General features: G+C 33.4%; 5 protein-coding genes and 1 non-coding gene across 6 annotated transcripts; 3 read left to right on the forward strand and 3 right to left on the reverse strand.

The window, feature by feature from the left end:
- Nucleotides 1–1,303: 1,303 nt before the first annotated feature.
- Nucleotides 1,304–7,210, forward strand: LOC120269991 (kinesin-like protein KIN-5C). Its single transcript, XM_039276995.1, has 23 exons — nt 1,304–1,414; nt 1,509–1,638; nt 1,977–2,135; nt 2,210–2,559; nt 2,674–2,812; nt 2,912–3,009; nt 3,113–3,269; nt 3,656–3,725; nt 3,829–3,905; nt 4,111–4,164; nt 4,260–4,340; nt 4,427–4,538; nt 4,609–4,695; nt 4,802–4,977; nt 5,095–5,256; nt 5,347–5,454; nt 5,543–5,701; nt 5,777–5,860; nt 5,932–6,137; nt 6,234–6,335; nt 6,410–6,519; nt 6,594–6,745; nt 6,837–7,210. Exons 1-23 carry the CDS (start codon nt 1,350–1,352, stop codon nt 7,029–7,031), a joined length of 3,033 nt encoding a protein of 1,010 aa, XP_039132929.1. The 5' UTR covers nt 1,304–1,349; the 3' UTR covers nt 7,032–7,210.
- Nucleotides 7,211–7,327: 117 nt separating this feature from the next.
- On the forward strand, nt 7,328–7,946 carry LOC120269992 (putative germin-like protein 9-2). Its single transcript, XM_039276996.1, is given in 1 exon segment — nt 7,328–7,946. A coding segment is annotated over 1 exon segment (606 nt). The 3' UTR covers nt 7,934–7,946.
- A 4,072-nt stretch (nt 7,947–12,018) lies between these two features.
- Nucleotides 12,019–15,462, forward strand: LOC120270567 (beta-fructofuranosidase, insoluble isoenzyme 1-like). Its single transcript, XM_039277612.1, has 7 exons — nt 12,019–12,242; nt 12,768–12,776; nt 12,857–13,490; nt 13,612–13,834; nt 13,945–14,103; nt 14,235–14,473; nt 14,912–15,462. The coding sequence occupies exons 1-7, from the start codon at nt 12,047–12,049 to the stop codon at nt 15,183–15,185; spliced, it is 1,734 nt and encodes a 577-aa protein (XP_039133546.1). The 5' UTR covers nt 12,019–12,046; the 3' UTR covers nt 15,186–15,462.
- Nucleotides 15,463–16,139: 677 nt separating this feature from the next.
- LOC120270568 (ubiquitin-60S ribosomal protein L40-like) lies at nt 16,140–18,087 on the reverse strand. The gene is made up of 5 exons (XM_039277613.1): nt 17,927–18,087; nt 17,741–17,827; nt 17,537–17,639; nt 16,650–16,716; nt 16,140–16,364 (listed from the first exon to the last, which is right to left on the reverse strand). Exons 1-5 carry the CDS (start codon nt 18,027–18,029, stop codon nt 16,338–16,340), a joined length of 387 nt encoding a protein of 128 aa, XP_039133547.1. The 5' UTR covers nt 18,030–18,087; the 3' UTR covers nt 16,140–16,337.
- Nucleotides 18,088–19,247: 1,160 nt separating this feature from the next.
- On the reverse strand, nt 19,248–22,123 carry LOC120270914 (40S ribosomal protein S14). Its single transcript, XM_039277994.1, has 6 exons — nt 22,031–22,123; nt 21,676–21,798; nt 21,540–21,585; nt 20,402–20,487; nt 20,172–20,301; nt 19,248–19,565 (listed from the first exon to the last, which is right to left on the reverse strand). Exons 1-6 carry the CDS (start codon nt 22,031–22,033, stop codon nt 19,498–19,500), a joined length of 456 nt encoding a protein of 151 aa, XP_039133928.1. The 5' UTR covers nt 22,034–22,123; the 3' UTR covers nt 19,248–19,497.
- LOC120271410 lies at nt 20,851–20,942 on the reverse strand. The gene has a single exon (XR_005540019.1). It is a non-coding gene; the product is annotated as a small nucleolar RNA Z266 (small nucleolar RNA).
- Nucleotides 22,124–22,774: the final 651 nt, after the last annotated feature.

Raw genomic sequence — 22,774 nt, forward strand, 5'->3', positions numbered from 1 at the left:
GGCTCGCTCATCGCCTCGACTCGAACTCGATCGATTACACCCCTATGTAGGAGCGAGGGACTAATTTTCCTTACTTTTAACCACCCATACATAGACCTGTCCAAGGGCCGGGCTATCCCGTCCAAGCCCAAAAGCCCATCTGAAAAATGGGAGGGTTTCGACAAATATACAAGAGCCGATGTCCGGGCTTTGGACAAAAAAAGAAGCTCATTTTAAAAACGGACAAGTTTTGGTTTTCATTATTAGAAATCTGGTCAGGCCGGAATTATAAAATATATTTATTAATTAATTTTGTATGTATATATAATGGTTTGAATTTTAGTTGTTGTAATTGAATAAATATCTGCATTTGGTATTTTAATTTTAAAGTGTTTTATAGAATAATATTTGGTCATATTTACATATTAATATTATTGTTAATTTTTTATAACTTATATATTATTTGATGAAAACTTATATGGTTGGGCCTTGGGTAGTGGTTATTAAATTTGGACAAATTTTAACAAGAGTTAAGACCTAGATTTTCGGGTTGGGCCGAGTTTAGACAAACTTAAAATTTAGTATTTATAAACGAGATCCAACTTGAACCCGGCCCTGGACAAGTCTACCCATGCATACCACCTCATCCGAAGAGAAGAATACCTTGACATAATTGAAATTTTAATATTTAAAAATTATTTTAATCAAATTTATTTAACTTGCTAGATATGATGCCAAGTTAAATAACTTATTACTTTTTTTCAAGATTAACAAAATTAAAAATAAATGTATATACAATGCGGAAAAATATATTAATCAAGTTTATTTGACTTACTAGATATGATACTAAGTTAAATAATTAAATTAATTGATTTCTTATTATTTTTCTTCAGATCAATAAAATTAAATATAATATATATATATATATATAACGATGTAGATAAATCATTGCGCAAACCACTGCTCGGTTATTGCCGCGGTGATGACTCAATTGAGCTTATTAAAACAAAGTTTTTCTTAAAAATTTATTTTTAAGTGAAAAACTAAGGAAAATTAAATTAATAATTTTTATTATTGGACAGGGCTCAGAGGCCGGAACCAAGACCTGTCATCGTTCAATGCTAGCGAACCATCTAACCGTCCAATCTTGACATGCAAATCGAACGGCTAATACTTACTGGATCCATGCACCTTGGGGGCCACTCCCAAATTCAAATCTTTCCTTTTTCCCGCTCGCTTTTTGCAACAAACCGAGAAATTTATTGAAAAAAAAAAGAATAAAAAGAAAAAATGGCGGAAAAATTCTCTTTCCTTTTTTTTCCTTTTTTTTCCGCCATTAGAGTAGGTTCGAGGTCTCTCTATACCCAAACATGGCTTCTCGCCAGGAGAAGGAGAAGGAGAAGGCCGTCAACGTCCAGGTTCTCCTCCGTTGCAGGTACCCGAATTCGAGTTCCAAGGCCTGATCTTGCATAATTTCCGCCATTTTCTTTTTGTGGAATGATTTAGGACTTGTTGTTTCGATTTGTCAGGCCCTTCAGTGAGGATGAGAAGAGGAACAATGCGCCGAAGGTAGTGACCTGCAATGATTACCAGAGGGAGGTTTCCGTCTCGCAGACCATCGCCGGCAAGCAATTCGATAGGGTTTTCACTTTTGACAAGGTAGTCCTCTTCTCTGTGTTTAAAAATTGTGTAGATGAGTAAATCTATATCCTTTCAGATTCACGTCGCAATTTGATCTCTTTTTATGCACAATTGCATATTGCATGGTAATAAATCCGTTTATTCTTTGAGTTTTGATGTTGGATCTGCATTTGTTACCCAAAAAATTAAAAAAAAAAGAGGAATTTTGGATTGCATATTTTTACAATTGCAAGTTTTGAGAATAAATGGTTAATGAATTTTAACAATGACAATTGAGTTGAATGGGACAACAAGTGCTTTTACGTTATTGAATTAATCCTGGAGGAGAACTTGAATTCTTGGTTACTGCCCTTCAGGTTTTTGGTCCTTCAGCCCGGCAGAAAGATGTATATGAACAAGCGATAGTTCCGATCGTAAATGAGGTTTTGGAAGGTTTTAACTGCACTATATTTGCTTATGGTCAGACTGGTACTGGAAAAACTTATACCATGGAAGGTGATTGCAAAAGAACTAAGGTGAGTTTTTAAATTTCAGTGCACTGTTGCACAGTTTTGAAGCAATTTTTATGAGAAATTAAATATATTTGCAGTGTGGATCTAAAGGTCAGTTGCCATCAGATGCGGGTGTGATTCCCAGAGCAGTAAAGCAGATTTTTGATACATTAGAAAGTCAAAGTGCAGAATACAGTGTTAAGGTTACATTTTTAGAGCTATATAATGAGGAAATCACTGATTTGCTAGCCCCTGAGGAGTTAGCAAAAGCTCCTTTGGAGGATAAGCAGAGAAAACCACTGACTCTTATGGAGGATGGTAAAGGTGGTGTTCTTGTCCGAGGTCTGGAGGAAGAGATAGTAACCAATGGGAATGAGATATTCACACTGTTGGAAAGGGGATGTGCAAAACGCCGTACAGCAGAGACACTATTAAACAAACAATCTAGGTAGTGCTCAACCAATTATTATTATTATTATTATTTATTTTATTTTATTTTTTTTTGTAGATTTAGAACATCAGCATCTGCTTCTGCTTATATTAATACATTCCGTGGTTTCAGTCGGTCACATTCTCTTTTCTCTATAACCATTCACATCAAAGAAGCAACTCCAGAAGGTGAAGAGCTCATCAAATGTGGTAAACTGAACCTAGTTGACCTCGCTGGGTCAGAAAACATTACTCGTTCTGGTGCTAGGGAGGTACATGTAGCATTGCCAGTTTTTTAATGGAAAAATTCAGTATTTAATTCTGTGGTCTCTGAAGGTCAGTTTTATATTTCTCAAACGCTTCTAATTCAGGGACGTGCTAGAGAAGCTGGAGAAATAAACAAAAGTTTACTAACATTGGGGCGTGTTATTACTGCTCTTGTGGAACACCTTGGACACATTCCCTACAGGTAATTATTGGATCTATTTTATTTACTGTGCGCCTGATGTTCCGATTTCTTTCCAACCTCTTGCTCAATTTGTACCTTTAATAACTTGTTCTTTCACTTTCAGGGACAGTAAGTTGACCCGGTTACTACGTGATTCATTGGGTGGAAGGACTAAGACGTGTATCATAGCGACAGTTTCTCCATCTGTCCACTGCCTCGAAGAAACTCTAAGCACGCTAGATTATGCCCACAGAGCAAAGAATATAAAAAACAGACCTGAGGTGTTGTATTTCTTAACTCGCCTTGTATTTATTTGACTATTGTGTTTTATTTGTCCAAATGATTGCTACTGATGCTGGTACACTTATATGGCATAATAAACGCATTTTCATGCAAAAAAGTCATGCTATGGATTAGAACTATCATTTTCATTTTATTAATGCTAATGGTTATTTTATTGATATCGTTTGCAATTTTTGAAAGTACTCCTTAAACCTTTTTCTATATAGGGTTGTGAATGTTTATTGATGTGCCCTGATCAAATGACTGTTTTGGGCCCGTTTGCTTAAGCATAACTTTTCATGTGTCGGCTAAGTCAAGCAAGGAAAATTGTTACTTATTATTGCTTACAATGGCATCATCACTATTTCTTTAAATTGTTTTGTAGATAAACCAGAAAATGATGAAATCTACATTAATCAAAGACCTCTATGGAGAAATTGATCGGCTTAAAGCAGGTAACTTTTTGTTACGCCTAACTTTTAATGTTTTTTTCTCTACTATTTGTCAGGATTCCGGTTGTTTTGCATGGTGATACTTCTTTTTTATTTTTATTCTCAGAATTATATGCTGCTCGAGAAAAGGTTGGAGTTTATATACCAAAAGAAAGATACTACGAGGAGGAAAATGAGAGAAAAGTAATTGTTTTGATCTTATTAAAACTCTATTAAAACAATGCAAAATGAGAATTCCGGAACTTGTTTAGTTACTTTCATCATGCCTTTTCTTTCTTTTGAGAATTGTTGGCAAACCAGAAACATATTAATAATTTCAAATAGTATTGAGTTGATTACTTTGTTCATATAAGTGTTATTGAACAATTAAATACATTGTTTCCTGCAGGGGATGGCTGCTCAGATTACACACATGAGTAACTTACTGGAAAGCAACCAAAAGGTTACCTAGAATTATGGATGTTTTTGTTCCTTCTGTAAAATAACCTTCAACTCTTTTAATTTTGTCTTTTTGATGTCTTTTTCCTTTTCTTACAGCAACTTGATGCTCTTCAAGAGAAATATGATAGGCAGCTTGAGCAGTCCGCTGATTTAGGTCAGGAGCTTGAAGCTGCCAAGGTTATCTAATATGGCTGTTAGTTATGCCATCCTCTTTTGTTTGGCTATATATGATGGTTGTCCGGCACTAACTACTAAACATACAGGAAAATCTTGAACACACTAGTAAGGAACTCACCAGTGTAAAGGACGATCTGAAGCATTCTCAGTATGCTTTGAAGGAGAAAGACTTCATTATATCGGAACAGAGAAAGGCAGGTTTGTAATATTGTGGTTTTGGTCACTGCATAAGGTTCTAAGATTTTGATTCTTCAAATGGGTGAAACAGAATATGCATTTACGAATCAAAATTGTGTTCTACGGGCTGAATTGGAGAAGTCTATTTGTGATAATGCTTCATTATTCTCTAAAATAGGTTTGTCTTTTAGACTTTCTTGATCTGGTGCTTTTTTGTTGTTATTGTGACTAACACCATCATTTCCCCTGTCTTTATTTCCTTTGTTTTTGCTATGATAAAATAGCCAGAGAAGACCAACTGAATGCTACCAATAGGTCAATTGTCAACAACTTCCGAGAGGAGCTTGAAGAGAAGATTAGCATACTTTGTCACACTGTTAGTTCATCTATGGCACAGCAGAGGAAACACCTTCAGTGTGTTGAGAAACTTTGTCAATCTTCTCTAGATTTTAATGAGAAGGTACACTGTGTTGAACTTGGTTTTTTTGAAAACTTTTAGTATCATACTTCGGGTTAAATGCCTATCAACCTCTGTAATCTGATGCTTTGCCCTTGCATGATGGAAATCGGCATATAGGCCATGTCAGAACTTGGGAAAAAATTTTCAAGTTCGAAGGCTTTGTATATTTCTTACATGGAAGCAGTCCAAAATGTGGTGCGTTTGCATAAAGCAAGTGCTAATGCTATCCTCGAAGAGATAACATCTCTGACTTCAACAAATTCTTGCTCTCTTGAACATGTGGGTTTGCAGTATGGTTATGAATTCACAGGCAATTATCATGTTCAAAATCTTGCTGTTCTCATTCATGAGCCCTTGTTTGTGAACTAGTTACTAGCTATGGGTGAAAGAGAAGCAGATCAGATCTTTCGTGATCTTCAAAGTATGCTTTCAAGCCACCGAGCAGAGATTTCACATTTTACACAAGAGCTTCACAAGGTTAGCTCATTCATCATTTTGTTTTTAGTGAAATTCTTTGTTAATTTATCAGTTAAAAAGACATCTACTTTTCTGTGGAATAACTCAGAGATACATTGATAGCTTGAAGCTTACAAGGGAAATGTCAAAGTTCATTATTGGATTTCTTGATAAACTTGGAGAAGAATCAAGGAGACTGCATATCCATTCGGACAAGGTGCATGAATCTCAAGAAGAGATCATTGGAGATTTTCAGAAGGTTTATGAGGTATATAATTAGAAACCAGACTAAATTATGAGAATTAATTTTAAGGATCATCTGAACTTTGATGATTATTTGTAGGAGAAATCAAGGTTGGAAGCAGAGAAGCTCTTAGGAGACATTTCAAGTTTACTATCTGACCACATGCACCGACAGAAAGATCTTGTCAGTAAATCATCGCTATTTACTCTATGTATCATGTATCAAAACTAGCAATTTTTTTCTTCACTTTTCAGGTTGATGAGAAGCTCAATGGCTTGAAACATGCAGCTTTGGAGAACAAAACATTCTTGGATGGCCACACATCCTCAATAGAAGGTGCTATAGTCAATGGCAAGAGAAAATGGGAGACATTTTTCTCCGAAGCACAAACTGCATCCAAAGAAGGTTGTGATTTCTCATCAGCTAAACATTGTCAAATGGAAGATAGGTTACAAGCATGGTACGTTACAATCACCAAATATTTTTACTCGTTAAGCTTTTGTATTTTTCTGCCCATTTGTATTACCTAATTTTTGCTATCCTTAAACACTTTCAGTGTTCTTAATATTGATGCTGCTTCTCAACATTGTAAGAAGATGTGTGGATCTATCAATGAAACAAGTGTCGGACACGTTACAGAAATGGAGGCCCTTTTGAGGTAGAAAATTTTCCCAAGTTTCTTTTCACTTTGTAGTTTGATGATTCAATTTACCGAGAGATTTCCATGCACAGGTGTATATCTGAGAATAACGAGCAAAATGATGCAGAAGTTACTTCAGCAAGAAATGCTGCAGAGAAGGATGTGACCAAGAATTGTGATGATGTCTTTAATTATTTTGACTGTGAGTAGAACCGTAAAAACTATCGGTATAAGCTTGAAATTGCAAACTACTAACTGATAAAATTTCTTTTACAGTGATATCGAAACATGAGCTTGAGGCAGCATCAGAGACAATGACAACAATTAAAACTCATTCACAGACTCTACAGCAGCTCGAGAGCAATCATAATATCTTGGCCACTGAAATCATACATAGCGCAGAGAATACCTTCGAACACAATTATAAGGTAATCTGATCAAACTTTGGTTAAAACTTCAGTTGCTTTTTATAGTCTGTGATCATATTTATAGTGAAAAAAGTGGATGTTATTCTTGCAGGATTATGAACCAACTGGTGAGACTCCAACAAGATCAGATGAGCCAGTGATCCCAAGCAAGGCAACAATAGAGTCACTGAGAGCAATGCCAATGGACAAACTCTTGGAGGAATTCAGAGAAAACCACCCTTATGAGACTACCAAGCAACCGAAAACTTCGCTCATTCCTCGCTCCCCACTTGCTCAGCTTAACTAATTCTCGGCATATCCATTGAAGAGATTAAGCATCTTACATTCTTGTTTTATGGAGCTTTCTCAGCTTCATTGTAACCGGAAATTGATACATTTATTGAAGGAAAACAAACGATATTAGTTGCAACAGCGATAAAAGCAATTCAGTTGTACTACAGATGTACAAAGAGCCGGCAATGTTGTCATCTTATATTTATCCATTGTTTTCATCACCAACATTGTCATCACTCCCCCAAGACTTATCCTCATAAACACATAAATAGAGTTTTCAAACTCTACAAACTCAAGCTAAGATCAACAATGTCAGACGTGAATGTTTTCAAGCATGCAATATACTTCCTGCTACTCATCATTGTAACATCTAGTGACCCTGACATTACAACTGATTTCATTGGTCCAAAAGACGGCAAGCCTATCGACGGTAACTTCTTCACTTTCACCGGATTTCGCCCACTGTTAACTTCATCGCCGCAGGTTTTCACTGTTACAAAAGCAACCATGGCTTAATTCCCTGCTCTTAATGGCCAGAGTGTCTCTTACGCTGTCCTACAATTCCCGGCCGGCACTATCAACCCTCCACATACTCATCCTCGCTCTGCCGAACTGTTGTTCTTAACTTATGGCACTCTTGAAGTTGGGTTTATCGACACTTCTAACAAGCTATACACTCAGACACTTCAAGCTGGTGACATGTTTGTATTTCCTAAAGGACTTGTGCACTTTCAGTTCTCTAACAAAGGCCCTGCTGCTGCAATCTCTTCATTTGGAAGTGCAAGTGCTGGCACTGTCTCACTTCCTGCCACATTGTTTTCTACTTCCATTGATGATGAAATTCTTGCCAAGTCCTTCAAGACTGATGATCAAACCATTCAGAAGATCAAGTCTGCCTTTGCATCCAAAGCATAATCTGATGTCATGTTTAAACATGTCACTAATTCTCTTGTTTAAGGTTCTTCTATTTTAATATATAATAAAACATATGACTATGTTTAAATTATAGTTCAATGATGCACTTGCAATTGCACTTTGCAGGATGTTCAAAGGTGGTTGGAAGTTCAGTTTTGGATTCCAATATTGTTCATTGTAGATGAGTTAATTAATTCTGTGGTTAAGCTTAATCACCCTCCCACTATCATTAACAGATTGATAAATATTGTTAATTATATTGCTGATCTTATCAACTAACAGAAACTTTTTCCAATGAACCCAACTTTAGAATTCAATAAAATTTGGAAGTTGGAAGTGGGGACATGTGATATTGTTTATTTTTCTTCATGACAAACAATTGGATGAAATGGACTGGAAATGGCAAAAGATTGATTGGTACCAAAAAAGTTATAGAGATGAGAGTACACTGAGAAAGATTTTTCTGAACAAATGGCTCAAAGTTGGGAGTTCAAGAACATGTGAAAATTGTTCTTTAACCTTCCACCTTTTTTTTCTGAGTACTTTAGTTTGTGAGATATCAATTCATTTTCTAATAAAAGAAAAAGATGACAAGATAAATATAAACAATTGGTTTGGTTGTGTTGCAAGTCTATTACACTTTTGAATTTAATTTTTCAGAAATAGTTGAACAAAAAAAATAAAATCTAATTCTGGCATTTCCCACGGAGAGACAATTTGGTAGCTTAAATGAAGGAACAGACATGAACAAGGTGATTGCTCATTGACCTTTTTTGTTTTCTTATGTTTGCATGTGTTCTTGTTGTCCTCTTTGTGAATAAAAGAACATATATATATATATATATATATATATATTTATATTTAAGAAAACAAAGACTTTTTTTGTGTTAGTGTAAACATTGAAACAGAAACAAAAGATAAACTCAATAATGCACTTGTAATTGCACTTTGTTGGATGTTTAAATCTGGTTGGGGATTCAGTAATTTGGATTGCATTTTATATAAAAAGTCATCTCCAAGATGAGTTAATTAATTTTGAACATTGTTAATCTTAATCACACTCCATTAGCATCCTTAATGGATTAGCTAATCTAATGATTATCAAACAAATGACATTCTTATTGGTTTAAAGTTTGCATTTTTATTGATGAATAGATAGACAAGTGTCTTCCTTATAGCCAAAACAAAGTTTGAAAAGTTTAATTTAAGATTACTTGGATGGTGGTATCTTTTCCACCGGTGCAAATTTATTATTGAGTTTTAGTTGGAGAACCACATAGATTCTCAACTACGTTGTGATAAAGATTTTGTTAAACATTACCTCTAATGTATTAAATGTTTATTTTTGCTCAATGTGGATATAAATTATGTAAATTTTATATTTCACATTCTTATTTAAAAATGAGCCAAAATTGAGATAATTTTTTTATAAGGAAAAATTGAGATAAATTTGATTTGCAAAATAAAAAAAAAGAAGCTATTAAATATAGAGATAAAACTATTATTGGTGTTTAGAATATAATTGTTTAATGTAAAGACCAGTTAGATTTTTTTATAAAAATAAGTGTATGATTTTGGTGTTTGGTGCGAGAAATACAAATTTTGAAAAATTGCTTACTTTCCCCGAGTTAGTATTTTAGTTTCCTCCAATTTAAAAATGGAGTGTTTCATCCAATAACTTATCCAAATTTATAATAATAATAATAATAATAATATATATATATATATATTTAAAATAGATGTATAATATTGTTTGAGAATATTTCAAGTAATAATTATGAATCTTTTTAAAAATATAATTGCACTATATATATATATATATATATATATATATATCCCAGAATATTTCAAGAAACAATTATGAATCTTTTTAAAAATATTATTGCGCTTAAACATTAGTTTACATTGATTATGACATTAGTAATAGAAATGTTTAATTGCATTCATTAATTTTGTCTGTACATATATTTTAACCGTCTTGAGAACATTTTAAGAACCAATTATGAATCCTTTTAGTATATTATATATTCCACTTGAATATTTGTTTGCATTAATTATCACATTAGTAATAGAAAAATTTAATTGATTTCATTAATTTTATCTACACATATATTTAAAATAAATGTATAACCTGCCTTAAAAATATTTCAAGGAATATTGATGAATCCTTTTAAAAATATTATTGTAATTAAATATTTGTTTGCATTAAATATGGCATCAGTAATAGACAGGTTGAATTGTATTTGTTAATTTTGTTTATACATATATTTAAAATAGATGTATAACATGCTTTGAGAATATTTCACGGACCAATTATGAATCCTTCTAAACATATAATTGTATTTAAATATTTTTTTACATTAATTATGACATTAGTAATTCAAAAGGTATCGTTGCATTTATTATTTTTGTATTGAATATTCCATTAAATCTTTCAAAACCAATTATAGTGATTAAAACTTATTTGTTTTGTGGAATATGTATGCCTATATAGAATTATATAATCATGATTTTGTTATTTTTACCCAATTTCCAAGTTATATTTGAAAACGAGATTTTGTCTTGGTTTATATGTAAGCAAATTAGAAGAAATTGAAGTTATCAAAATATAAAAAATTAAGAAGGAGAGATATTGAAACTTCAAAAACTAAATGTATTTTTAAAAAATATGATAATAATCCTAACGTTAGTGTTTTTCATTTTAATTTTTTTAATGAGTTGTAGAAAATATTGTAGTATCTATTATTATATAATTAAATTTTATTTATGCTTTCATTTCTCTTCTAAATTTGTTTTTTGAATGATTTTGCTTGGTATTGCTTCATTTAAATTTGTATTTGATTATTCATATTTTCATAAAATTTCTGTGGATGGTGATATATATAATTTTATTAATTAAAATAATTTATTTATATTTTAAATTATGTCTATATGTAATATTGCCTCAAAACAATCTTTAAAATTGTAAAAAAACTGAAGGAAAAGAATTTACCTGATAATAATAATAATAACTAAAAAGTTTTTTAGGAAAAAAATGTATGAATGGCGTTAACATTTATATTAGTGTTCATGATGGTTAACTTGTATTATTTAAAATAATTCTGTAAAAAAAATTCTAATCATGATATTAACAATTTATGAATAAATTCGTCACTATAACAATTACAACTAATGTATATATATATATATATATATAATTTTTATATCTTTAAATGTCCGCAGATGAAGTTTTTGTAAAAGACAAAATGAATATCATTTAATAAAAGATTGGAAACACCATCTATTTTGGCCTTTAAATATGTATCTCTTGAAAGAAATGAAAAGGTAATCCAAGCACGTTTTAATTTGGAATTGATTTGTTTTATCAAATAAACGAGAAAGTAAATTTAACAACATTTTAAATAAAGTCTAGTGTTCTTGCCAACCAACAAAACCCTTTTTCCATGAAAACATGAACCTTGACTTTCTGTACACTTCCCACCATCATCTGAAGTCAGATCAAGCTCCACCCAAAGTTTGATTTTCATTTTCTTTATATACTGTACATTTACCGTTTCCTAACTTTAAACATAGTTATTTAACTATCAATAATCTCTAATCTCCATAAATAATATTCTCACAACTTGATTAAAAAAGAACACCTACCCAAATTAAAGATGAGAAGATATATCATTTCCAGTACCAAATTCATTATTATTTTACGGTTTATTTTAGACTTTAATATATTGTATGAACAGTGAACCTGCATATTTATTTCTTACCCACGCGTGAGATCAAAAGTGAGTGGTTCTAAAGCTAGTGCTGCTGCTCTTTTTCTTTCAAGCTAGTACACAATTTATATTTATATATATATATATATATATATATATATATATATATATATATAATGGAAAAGAAAAAAGAAAGAAATTATCAATCATTAATTGGTTGCATGTTTAAGCCATTTATAATATGATTAATAAACTGTTTTAATTATTTATCATAATATTGTGAGTTTTGAGAACACTCTATAGCTACCAAGTCTTTTCTTTCTCTATATAAACCTCCCCTTGCCTTCTCTTCATCCATCCCTTGTTCACAAGAGCTTCTCCCTTCTTTTCTTTATAGAAGAGGATGATGGAGAATAGAAAGCTAGCTTTGTTTTTGTTTAATTTTCTAGTTTGGTTTTTGTTTAGTTTGTTAGTGAGAGATGGAGTAGTTGAAGCTTCTCATGTAGTTTATGAAGAACTCCAATCTATTTCTCCATCCATAGTTAGTAGTAAACATAGAACTGGTTTTCACTTTCAACCTCAAAGGAACTGGCTCAATGGTATGATGACCTTCAGTTATTTTTTCTATAATTTTTTTGGTTTTCATTTAAGTCTATTTAATGCATGGATAAGCATCAAGTTTTATTTGATGCAGTGTGTTTATGTATTTATTGTTTTGCTTCGAAGTTGGAATAGAGTACTGTGCTTTGATATCAATTAATGCAGAGACTTAAGAGCTTCCCAAAATGTTCTTCTTCTCTTGAGCATTTAATGCTATGGATGACTTAATTGGTTGATGGTGAGACAATTGATGAACATCTTCCTTTTTCCAGGAAGACATATGTTTTCTTGGCTTCTTCTTCTCCCATGCATTCTTTCTTTCTTTCTTTCAGAATGTTCTCTTTCTTTATCTCTCTCTCTCTCTCTGAACATATATATACAAATAGATACTCCATTTCATTGTAATAATATAAAGCCAAACACTAGTTCTTATTGTCTCATCTTTAGAAGCACATATTTCTAACTAAATTTCTTCTTCTTCTTTGTGTACATTGCTGGCATTTGGGAATCAACTTGACATACAGATCCAAATGGTATTCACCTATACACTTCTTCTTCTTCTTCTTCTTTTATATATATTCCATGGTTAAATGAATGTTGAATGAATGAACAGGACCAATGTACTACAATGGCATCTACCACCTTTTCTATCAGTACAACCCCAAAGGAGCAGTATGGGGAAACATAGTGTGGGCACACTCAGTGTCCACAGACTTGATAAACTGGACACCATTAGAACCAGCACTAACACCAACAAAACCATTTGACATTAATGGCTGCTGGTCAGGCTCAGCCACCATCCTCCCTGGAAACAAACCAGTCATCTTCTACACTGGCGTTGACTCCAACAACATCCAAGTCCAAAACCTTGCTTTCCCTAAGAACCTTTCTGACCCTTACCTTATAGAATGGATCAAACCAGACTATAATCCAGTCATCATCCCTGATGAATCCATTGAACCAAGCAAGTTCCGTGACCCAACCACTGGTTGGTTTGGTCATGACAACCATTGGCGTGTCATCATTGGCAGTAGACACAACCATAGAGGCATGGCCATTATGTATAGAAGCAAAGACTTTGTTCATTGGATTAAAGCTAAGCATCCTCTTCATTCTGCAAGCAATACTGGTATGTGGGAGTGTCCTGACTTTTATCCAGTGTCTTTGCATGGCAACACTGGTGTTGATACTTCTCAGTATGGTGATGGCTTCAAACATGTTCTTAAGAATAGCTTGGATGTCACAAGGTGCATGATCATCAAGATATAAATTTTATTATTATTTGATTAATTGAATATGTTTACATGGTACTTATGTATTTATATATATATATATATGTATATATATATTGAATGAATGAAATTGCAGGTATGAATATTATACAGTGGGGACATACTACAGGGAGAAAGATAGGTACGTGCCAGACATGACTTCAGCTGATGATCAAAGTGGTTTGAGGTATGATTATGGGAATTTCTATGCAAGCAAGACATTCTATGATTCTGGGAAGAATAGGAGGATTTTGTGGGGTTGGTCTAATGAGACTGATAGTGTTCAAGATGATGTAGCCAAAGGTTGGTCTGGGATTCAGGTGAGATCATGCATCTATCACTAGTTAATTAGGTTGTGTTAATATATTGTTTTAATTATATAAATTGTTTTCTTCTTTATTTTGTTTATTTGTTTGTTTTGATGAAAAAGGCAATACCAAGAGCACTTTGGCTGGATGAGAAAGGTCAGCAGTTAGTGATATGGCCAGTGGAAGAAGTGGAGAATTTAAGAGGAAAACTAGTTCATATTAAGAACAAGGAACTCAAGTATGGTGAAATGTTTGAAGTCCAAGGAATAATGTCTTCACAGGCTAGTACTGAGTATTTATAAATAATTAAGTTCAAAGCTAAAAAACAAACAAAAATTATAAATATATATATATATATATATATATATTAACTTAATTTGTTGTATTTATTATTATTATTTTTTTTATACAGGCAGATGTGGAGGTGAGTTTTGAAGTAACAGGACTAGAAAAAGCAGAAATATATGATCCAACTTGGGAAGATCCTCAAGTGCTTTGTGGGGAAAAAGGAGCATCAGTGAAAGGAGGAGTTGGTCCATTTGGGCTGCTGGTTATGGCTTCTAGTGGTTTACAGGAACAAACTGGTGTTCTTTTTAGGGTTTTTAAAGCTCCAAACAAGGATGTGGTCCTACTCTGCCATGATGCTACCAAGTATGTATATATATATAATATATCTATATATATGTTTCTAAATTTCTAATGGTACAAAATATATATTTCATGAGCACTACTTAGTCTGACACTTGCATCACCGTCCCACTTGTTCTTTTTAGTGCCTTTCTCTTCTTTCACTCTTGATTCTGTTTAGCATATATATATATATATATATCTGATGAACTATTTCCCAACTTGCCTGCTCACCCTACACTTAGTTTGTTCCCATGTTTGAACATATATACACTCACCGCTGAGTACTACTACACTACTTAGTAGTTGTCTGACACTGCATTACCATCCCACTTGTATGGTCTTTTTTGGTGGTCTTCTCTTCCACTCTTTTATCCTTCCTTCCTTCCATGTCAAAATATAATTATTATTTTATGTTGATAATATAAATTCTTATTTATTTATGAATGAAAATTGAAATAGGTCAACTTTGAAAGGAGGAGTGTTCAAGCCAAACTTTGCAGGTTATGTGGATGTGGATATAAGAAAGACAGGAAAGTTGTCTTTAAGGACTCTGATTGATGGATCAGTGATTGAAAGCTTTGGAGCTGGAGGAAGGACTTGTATAACTTCTAGGGTTTACCCAACCTTGGCTGTTGGGAACAATGCTCATCTTTATGTCTTCAATAATGGCCAACAGAAAATTAAGGTTTCTCATCTTAAAGCTTGGGAGATGGTCAGACCAACAATGAATTAATCAGTTAGAGATGAATCACTGAAGTTAATCTACATATATATATATATATATATGTTAGGTATTGTTCAGGATTGAGTGTTATCTTGTTAATTAGCATTGGAAAACCTTTGTTGTATGGTTTTTCTGAGTTATGGTATGATATATGCAATCACTGTCTTATTAATTATGAGATGTACTGGAAATAAATTATTGTTAGTTTCATTATATCGGTCTGAGGTTGAATTAATTAGAATGGTAAACATACTCAATTTTTTTTGGATTTTGAATAAAAGAAAGTATTATCTTGTAAAATAATGCTATATTTATATATATTAGAGTTTCTGAATCTTCTCACCATTTAAGCTCTGGTTTTAGCAAACAAGATCCGGATTTGAGAGCATGAGAATGAGATGGAACTGAGCGAGTTTTCCCATAATAAATAAAAAATAAGGGAATTAATATGGGCCCTGATTAGTAGAGATTAAGAAGCAGCATTAAGGAATTTAGGCCAGAAATTAACCTTGGCCCATTTTCATGTAAATCATCATCTAAGTTAAGGTGAAGCAGAAGATGGTTCAACCTGAAGCTTGCTCACTGCTTTCATTAGGATGTGTTTCAAAATGGTCTGAGTTCTATTGTAGCGCATCATCATAGCGAATAATAAGGCATGTCAATAGCGGGGAGCTACACACCAGACCGAGAAGGCTGGCCGCCGGCGAGGACATCTGCTGTCTGCTCTCAGGTTATAATAAAAAGGCACCGATCAGATCTCTTAAATAAAGAGACGAGTAGAAGAAATAAACGCGTCCTGTGAGTTAAAGTAGAAGCAGAGACCAACAAACCATCTGCATCATTTCAAAGCCCTATCAAGTAGATATAACATTACCCTTAGTTCATGTTTCTCGCTTTTGCAGAATGTTAAGTGACTCATGCCATCGTAACTCATGCAAACTAAGAGTTAATGAGATTATGAAATTGTCAAGAAAGACTAAATATTGGAAAAATTAGAGTTCAGATGTGTGATAAAACTAGGAAAATAAACAAAGAATAACAAGGCCTCATGAAGGTGTCTTAAAAAACAAAGGTACGCCAAGTCCAGAAGATATGCCAATTAACAAAAATAACAGTCTGAACACAATGAATCCTGAAATACTCGAGAAAATGATGCAGAGTTTACTTGATCTTCTTCTTTGGCCTCAACTGCAAAATTCAAAAAAAAATAGTTAAAGAGTGCTTTCAATTTCATATAAGCAATCAGAAGGAACAATGAAGAAATGGTCTGCAAAATTCAAAACAAATTGTTAAAGAGTGCTTTCAATTTCATATTAGCAATCAGAAGGAACAATGAAGAAATGAAGGCCAGAAAACACCACAAGTTCCAAAAACATCATATTAAAGTCGCCATAGGAGAAACATATATGTATATATACATACAAGAACAAAACAGATTAAGTGTGTAAACAACAAATAAACATAATAGCAAACCTGATTGCTGTGGCCACATTTCTTCTTGCGGCAGTTAACAGCCCTTGGATGAAGACGAGCATAGCACCTAGAAAAGAGACGAAATTTTTCACAAAATGACAGTGGCAAGTATACTAAATTAATCAATGGTATTCATACTAACAAAGACCAGTTACAAGAATTCAGCTCAAAGTAATGTTTTTGGTCAAACCAAAATGAAATATTGTTAAGCTCAAAGTAATGTTGAAAATGATAGAATCAAAACAACTTACCCATAGCCTAACATGAATACCTCACATTGTCCCTTTAATTGAATTGTTAATGGAAACAAGAGATGGATATCAACAAGATCGCTACAAGTATACTTTCACCATTAACAAAAGCTTACACGTTATGGGACAAGACAATAATGAAGTACATGCTAACCTCACAAGTGACACAAAAATGGAGAGATAAAATGTGTATGACTTAATTACAACCATGAAGTAGCACTAATACTGAAAACGAAACTAACCAATACCCTCATGCAAGTCTTATTGTAACATGTTCGTATTACTATGTAACCTACACAAAAGATCTAAACTTACATCAATACTTGAAAGAATGTGTAAAAACAAACATTCACAAAGCTCAAAAATCATTCAAACTGCATGTTCCACCCATGAAAATCAACTGCAATTCTAAATACAAGCAGCTGACAAAGTCTAAAAGGGAGGGTTAATCTTAGGAACCACAAGAACCTCTTCAGCAAAAATTTAGCCTCGAGGATAATTCGATCTGTAGTCCCGTAATACATTGAATTGTGACGCAATTCATAGTTTTTCTGTTCCAAAACAGACACAATTTGACAAGAACAAGAGTTTTTTTTTTTTTAAATTAAAAGACAGTATGATGCGAAAAGGACTCACTTGCGGCAGATCATCTTATCCTGATTGTACTTCCTGGCGAGAGCCATCAGCGAAGGCTCAATGATACCGCCCCTCAGCCTCAGCACGAGATGCAACGTAGACTCTGAACAAAAAGGTCTCAGCTTTCCAATGAAATGAATAAAATTGGATTGACTTCCCAACAATCTATGCCCAAACAGGCAGAAAAGATGGAAAAGAAAAGACCTTTCTGAATGTTGTAATCGGCGAGAGTGCGGCCATCCTCGAGCTGCTTTCCGGCGAAGATCAAACGCTGCTGGTCCGGCGGAATCCCTACAATAGTAGAAGAAATCAAGATACGGTTCAAATTGAAAAACAAAAGCAATGAAAAACAGAGAAAAAAGAAAGGGAGTGAAGAGAAGGAGAAGAAACCTTCTTTGTCCTGGATCTTGGTCTTGACATTGTCGATGGTGTCAGAGGATTCAACCTCGAGGGTGATGGTCTTCCCGGTTAGGGTTTTCACGAAGATCTGCATCTTCTTCGCTTCGAGTTGGCGGCTCGCTCTCTCTCTCTCTCCCTTTTCTCTTTATCTATCTCTCGATCTTGGACTTCTATGGTTATTAGGGTTTTTAGTATGAAATGACTCATATGTCCCTGAATTTTATTTATTTATGCTCCTTTAGTAAAAAGATCAAATTAACCCTAGACAACTAGTAAAAAAGTGACTCATATGTGAAAGATGTTTTTTTTGGGCAAAAGCAAAACATCCTTCTGAAGTTTTTCAATTTTTATCTATTTTTTTAAAAATTAATTATATAAATAAGAGAGTTATATCTATAGTTCCAAAAAATAAGTATAATTTCAAAAAAATTATTTTCGTTATTTGATTTATTTTTATTTTAAATTTTTTATGTACCATCTTCAAATGATTTGTGTTTTTGTATTTTAAAATGGATAGGGTACATTATTTTTTTATTTAAAAAATAATATGAATAGTTAAGTATAATCCAAAAATCCACTTTGACATATATATATATTTTTTATTGGTTAAATTTTTCTAGTGAGTACTTAAATTTTTTTTAAAAAGTGAGTACTTAAATTTGACCTTATATTTTTTAGCATTAATTTTTTAATTTGTATCAAAATGAAAAACAAGTTTTAATTTCATTTCTCCGACGGGATAATTGAGAGTTTTCGGTAGATTTTTGGTGATGTGGACGTGAACGCCGGAAACCCAGAACGAACATATCAGCTTCTATATAGACAAAAAAAACACCATATTAGTTAAATGGCTGAATTAACGAGTCAGTAACGTAAACTCCCAGAAAAAAACACCACATTGGTTAAGTGAACCCAAGACATCCACACACACTTTCTGGTATCCACATCACCAAAAATCCACCGAAAATCCCAATTATTTCGCCGAAAAAATAAAAAAAAAATTTGATATTTATTTTGATACAAATTAAAAATTAATGCTCAAATTGATATAAAACCAAACTCAAGTACTCATTAAAAAAAACTTAATATTTTTGATGAGATATTAACTTACAGAATTTCTAAGAAAATCAACAGATCTCTCATCCATTTTGGGAATACAACAAAGCGCAGTCCTTGAAAGTACATACGAGCAAAAGCAAATCGTAGGCGTCTAAAACGCAGGCTGTCCATGCAAACACAGCAACTCTAATGTCCTTGAACTTGAAGGATTATTAACATTTCTTTACCTTGAATATTACTTCCACATAATGCATTAGCAAAACTCCAGTGAAACAATCAGCAATTCATGGCAAAAACAAAAAACAAATTCCCCAAAACTAAGGATTGTCTATGAAACTTGAAAAGCAAACCACATGATGGAAATAAAGTTCATAGCCGAAAGGTATTCAACTAATACAGGAGAAATATTGAGACAGTGCAAAATTCCAACTCAAATGCTCTAAAACAAGTTCATAACAAAAGAAAATTCCATAATAGCCTCTTGGTGGTGAGGGTGATAGAAGTTACAGTCTCCTCCCCCTTCTTCCACCCTTTCTTCGCGTGCTGTCTGTGGGGATTGGGGTCACATCCTCTGTGGAACAAAAGTCAATTCAGACTCAATTAAGGATTTCCGAGGGCATATTCATAAATTTAGATTACCCAAGAAAAATTAACAGTCAGGAGAACAGCCATTAAGAAAACAGGAAATGAAAGCTATATCAAACAGATTACATCATGAATTTTGATTGTCAAAGGAACCTCATTATATTGGAGAAATGTTTCACACATCTAATAGACATGCATCATTGAGAGCCAGGCATCAGTTCCTTATCGTATATCTAGCTCTGTACCCCAACTTTTTTATCCAAAAAACTTTTGAAATCCCATAGAACATTAAGCAGTGAAAAATTCATCATCTAAAAACCTTAAAGAACATGAGAAATATCATATAGCTCCAGTTACTAGAAAAATTAACTATCTAGTTCAAAGGGTTCAAAGGAAATGAAACTGACATTTGAAATTACAGGTACAAGGAACAAACTGAATGCATGACAATTGGGTATAAAGCTTCCATACTAGATTGCAAGCAAATAAATGTCCAAACCACTTACTGCTACCACATACTATGTCTTGCTTGGCAATAATAACCTGTTCTATTGCTTAAGTGTGCTTAAGTTTTGATAATTCAAGGACTTACCAATACGACCAATTTTCATGCCAGAACGAGCAAGTGCACGAAGAGCAGATTGGGCACCAGGACCTGGAGTCTTTGTCTTGTTACCACCAGTGGCTCGGAGCTTAATATGCAGGGCAGTAATACCTAGTTCCTATAAAAGACAACCAGCAAATATAATGGGATTAGTTACTATTCAAGACAGTTAACAAAATTTCCAAAACAATAGTGTAATCAGCAAAAGATAACAAAACCTTGCATCTTTGAGCTACATCTTGTGCTGCAAGCATAGCTGCATAAGGAGATGATTCATCCCTATCAGCTTTAACTTTCATGCCACCTATAAGAGAAGACCTCAGCAAGTTAGATCAAAAAAATGCCTAAAACCATGTGATATGTACCATAGTTCCACATGTATTAATAAACCAACCTTATATCAAGAACCACATAACATCAAAAAAATTAAATCCCGGACCAGCATGTTTCTACTAGACTTTTTTTAATGTTTTTGGAGCCAAAGTAGACCTTGTAATGCCAAAACATGAAAAAATGAATTCAACTACTTATAAACGACAAAAAACTGAATATTGAACAATAGAAATCATTTAATTTCCACAAAAAGTCAATGATAGCACTGTAACTTGTAAAACAAATTTTATACGAATGATAGGAGTCGCAGGATTAATAGCCAAGTTATTTCCTAATGTGGCAAGTCAGAATATCAATAAGCCTCAGAATTTTGTCCATGAGAGAACATTCTTCACACATCTAATTGACTCATCATGCAAGCCACTCTGTATGTTACAGAAGTTGGTGAAAGTTCTACACAAATATCTTCCTCGTCCAAAACAAGGCATTTTAAACAGAAAACTGCAAAAGGTACTCCACACGGAAAGGCTACAATGAATGGCAGATGACACAATTCATCAAACAATTCACATTGTGGAATAACCACGCAGAAGAATAAAAATGCCCCGCAATATGGGAAAGGAAAAGGGCCTCAAAGAGGGACTCTCTGTGACCTGGGCAATCAATATAGCATGGCTATGACTCAAAACGCTTCCATGTTAAAAGTGGAAGGCGATCTTAAGGGCCATGCCTAACAGCTTGTTAACACGCAAAGAAGTTGCACATAATTTACTTCAAGAAAACCTACTAAAAAACATAGCGAAAGATAGAATCTTTAACAATTTTTTAACAAAGTTGACACTAATCATTGGAAACTTAGCATTCAAAGTGTCATCATTAGACGAATTTGCAAAAAAAAATCAGAAGATTAAGAACAAAGACTGCCCAAAAGTATACCAAACCAATAGTCATACACACGAAATACAACAGATCCAACATCAATCAAGCATACAGAAACTGGGAAGGGTAGCCAAAATTTCTCACCCGTGATGCGAACGAGAGTTTCCCTTCCGGACAAATCAGTAACGTGCTGCAAGATTGATAACAACCTCAAGTGACCGTCGAGACAACGAGAAAATCGTGTGCTTATAAATCAACGAAGAAATCAGAGAAAACTCACAATGAAAGTATCATTAAACGACGCGAAGATGTGAGCAACACCAAAGACATGCTCACCATCGCGCACGGTCGGGCCAAGCGTCACATTCTCCTCCTTCGGCTCCCTGGTCTTCTTCCGCCCAGACTGCAACAAAACACAACGATAAACTCCGATTAAGATAGCAAAAGATCAACAGAAACAATCACACAACCCCAGAGCTCCCTCTTATCAAACAAATCATCAAATTTGGCCAAAAAAAAGAGGAAAAATTCAAGAAAACTACGAAATAACTCGTGATCACATCAATGGAACACTGAAAAGGGGTCATATAAGATCAAGATCAGAATTCAGGGAAGAATAGTGAGGAGATCTTTACCATGGTTGCAGTGCTAGGATGCCGGCTCTCTGGTCCTCGGCCGCACTATCTCACTCTTCTTCTCGACAGGGAAACCCTAGATTTTGATCCTTTATATAGTATTGAGTTTATTAGGGTTTTTATGTTAAATTACTGATATAACCCTGCATTTCAGAGATTTTAATTTTTTGATTTAATAATAAATTGATATTGTTTTCAGATTTTTTTTTTTTTTCTTTTTAGTGGCTGTGTGTTTTTTATTTTTTAATTTAAAATAATTTTTACAATTCTATTTGTCAATGGATAGGATTATTTCTGTATAGAATTGTCTGTGGTATAGATGACTTGTATCGATGTACTAAATATTGTAAAAAATAAACTATACAAAAACTTAAAAAATAAATCAATGTTAATGAGAGTCCTAATGTAACAAAGATTTTAATGAGAAATTAATAATTGAAGAATAATTTGTGAGAGTGTTTATTTGCATTAGCTTGAATTAGCTTTATTCTCATGCTTTCAGGTAAAATAAAAAATAAAAAATAAAAATAATTGAAAGAGAAATTATTGCAGATTTTAGAGAATAAATCATATTTAAAATAAGACAAAAAAAAAATAAAATTACAAATGACAGCTGTGGGATTTGAACCCACGCCCTTTCGGACCAGAGCCTAAATCTGGCGCCTTAGACCACTCGGCCAAACTGTCACATTATGCTTAACTTCAAAATAAAAGTTTACTTAAACTTTTCTACATAACATTAAG

Source organism: Dioscorea cayenensis, chromosome 10 (genome assembly GCF_009730915.1).
Source record: "Dioscorea cayenensis subsp. rotundata cultivar TDr96_F1 chromosome 10, TDr96_F1_v2_PseudoChromosome.rev07_lg8_w22 25.fasta, whole genome shotgun sequence".
NCBI lineage: Eukaryota > Viridiplantae > Streptophyta > Magnoliopsida > Dioscoreales > Dioscoreaceae > Dioscorea > Dioscorea cayenensis.

What these genes read in the sequence shown, in the direction of transcription:
- LOC120269991 (XM_039276995.1), top strand. Translation starts at nt 1,350, where the DNA reads ATGGCTTCTCGCCAGGAGAAGGAGAAGGAGAAGGCCGTCAACGTCCAG. An exon ending in ATCGGAACAGAGAAAGGCAG is followed by an intron (nt 4,539 to 4,608) that starts GTTTGTAATATT and finishes TGGGTGAAACAG; the next exon opens with AATATGCATTTACGAATCAA. An exon ending in GAAGATAGGTTACAAGCATG is followed by an intron (nt 6,138 to 6,233) that starts GTACGTTACAAT and finishes AAACACTTTCAG; the next exon opens with TGTTCTTAATATTGATGCTG.
- LOC120270567 (XM_039277612.1), top strand. Translation starts at nt 12,047, where the DNA reads ATGATGGAGAATAGAAAGCTAGCTTTGTTTTTGTTTAATTTTCTAGTT. An exon ending in AATAGCTTGGATGTCACAAG is followed by an intron (nt 13,491 to 13,611) that starts GTGCATGATCAT and finishes ATGAAATTGCAG; the next exon opens with GTATGAATATTATACAGTGG. An exon ending in CTCTGCCATGATGCTACCAA is followed by an intron (nt 14,474 to 14,911) that starts GTATGTATATAT and finishes AAATTGAAATAG; the next exon opens with GTCAACTTTGAAAGGAGGAG.
- LOC120270568 (XM_039277613.1), bottom strand. Translation starts at nt 18,029, where the DNA reads ATGCAGATCTTCGTGAAAACCCTAACCGGGAAGACCATCACCCTCGAG. An exon ending in CGATTACAACATTCAGAAAG is followed by an intron (nt 17,640 to 17,740) that starts GTCTTTTCTTTT and finishes CTTTTTGTTCAG; the next exon opens with AGTCTACGTTGCATCTCGTG. An exon ending in AATGTGGCCACAGCAATCAG is followed by an intron (nt 16,365 to 16,649) that starts GTTTGCTATTAT and finishes TGAATTTTGCAG; the next exon opens with TTGAGGCCAAAGAAGAAGAT.
- LOC120270914 (XM_039277994.1), bottom strand. An exon ending in CGTTTAATGATACTTTCATT is followed by an intron (nt 21,586 to 21,675) that starts GTGAGTTTTCTC and finishes TCAATCTTGCAG; the next exon opens with CACGTTACTGATTTGTCCGG. An exon ending in ATGTAGCTCAAAGATGCAAG is followed by an intron (nt 20,302 to 20,401) that starts GTTTTGTTATCT and finishes TGTCTTTTATAG; the next exon opens with GAACTAGGTATTACTGCCCT.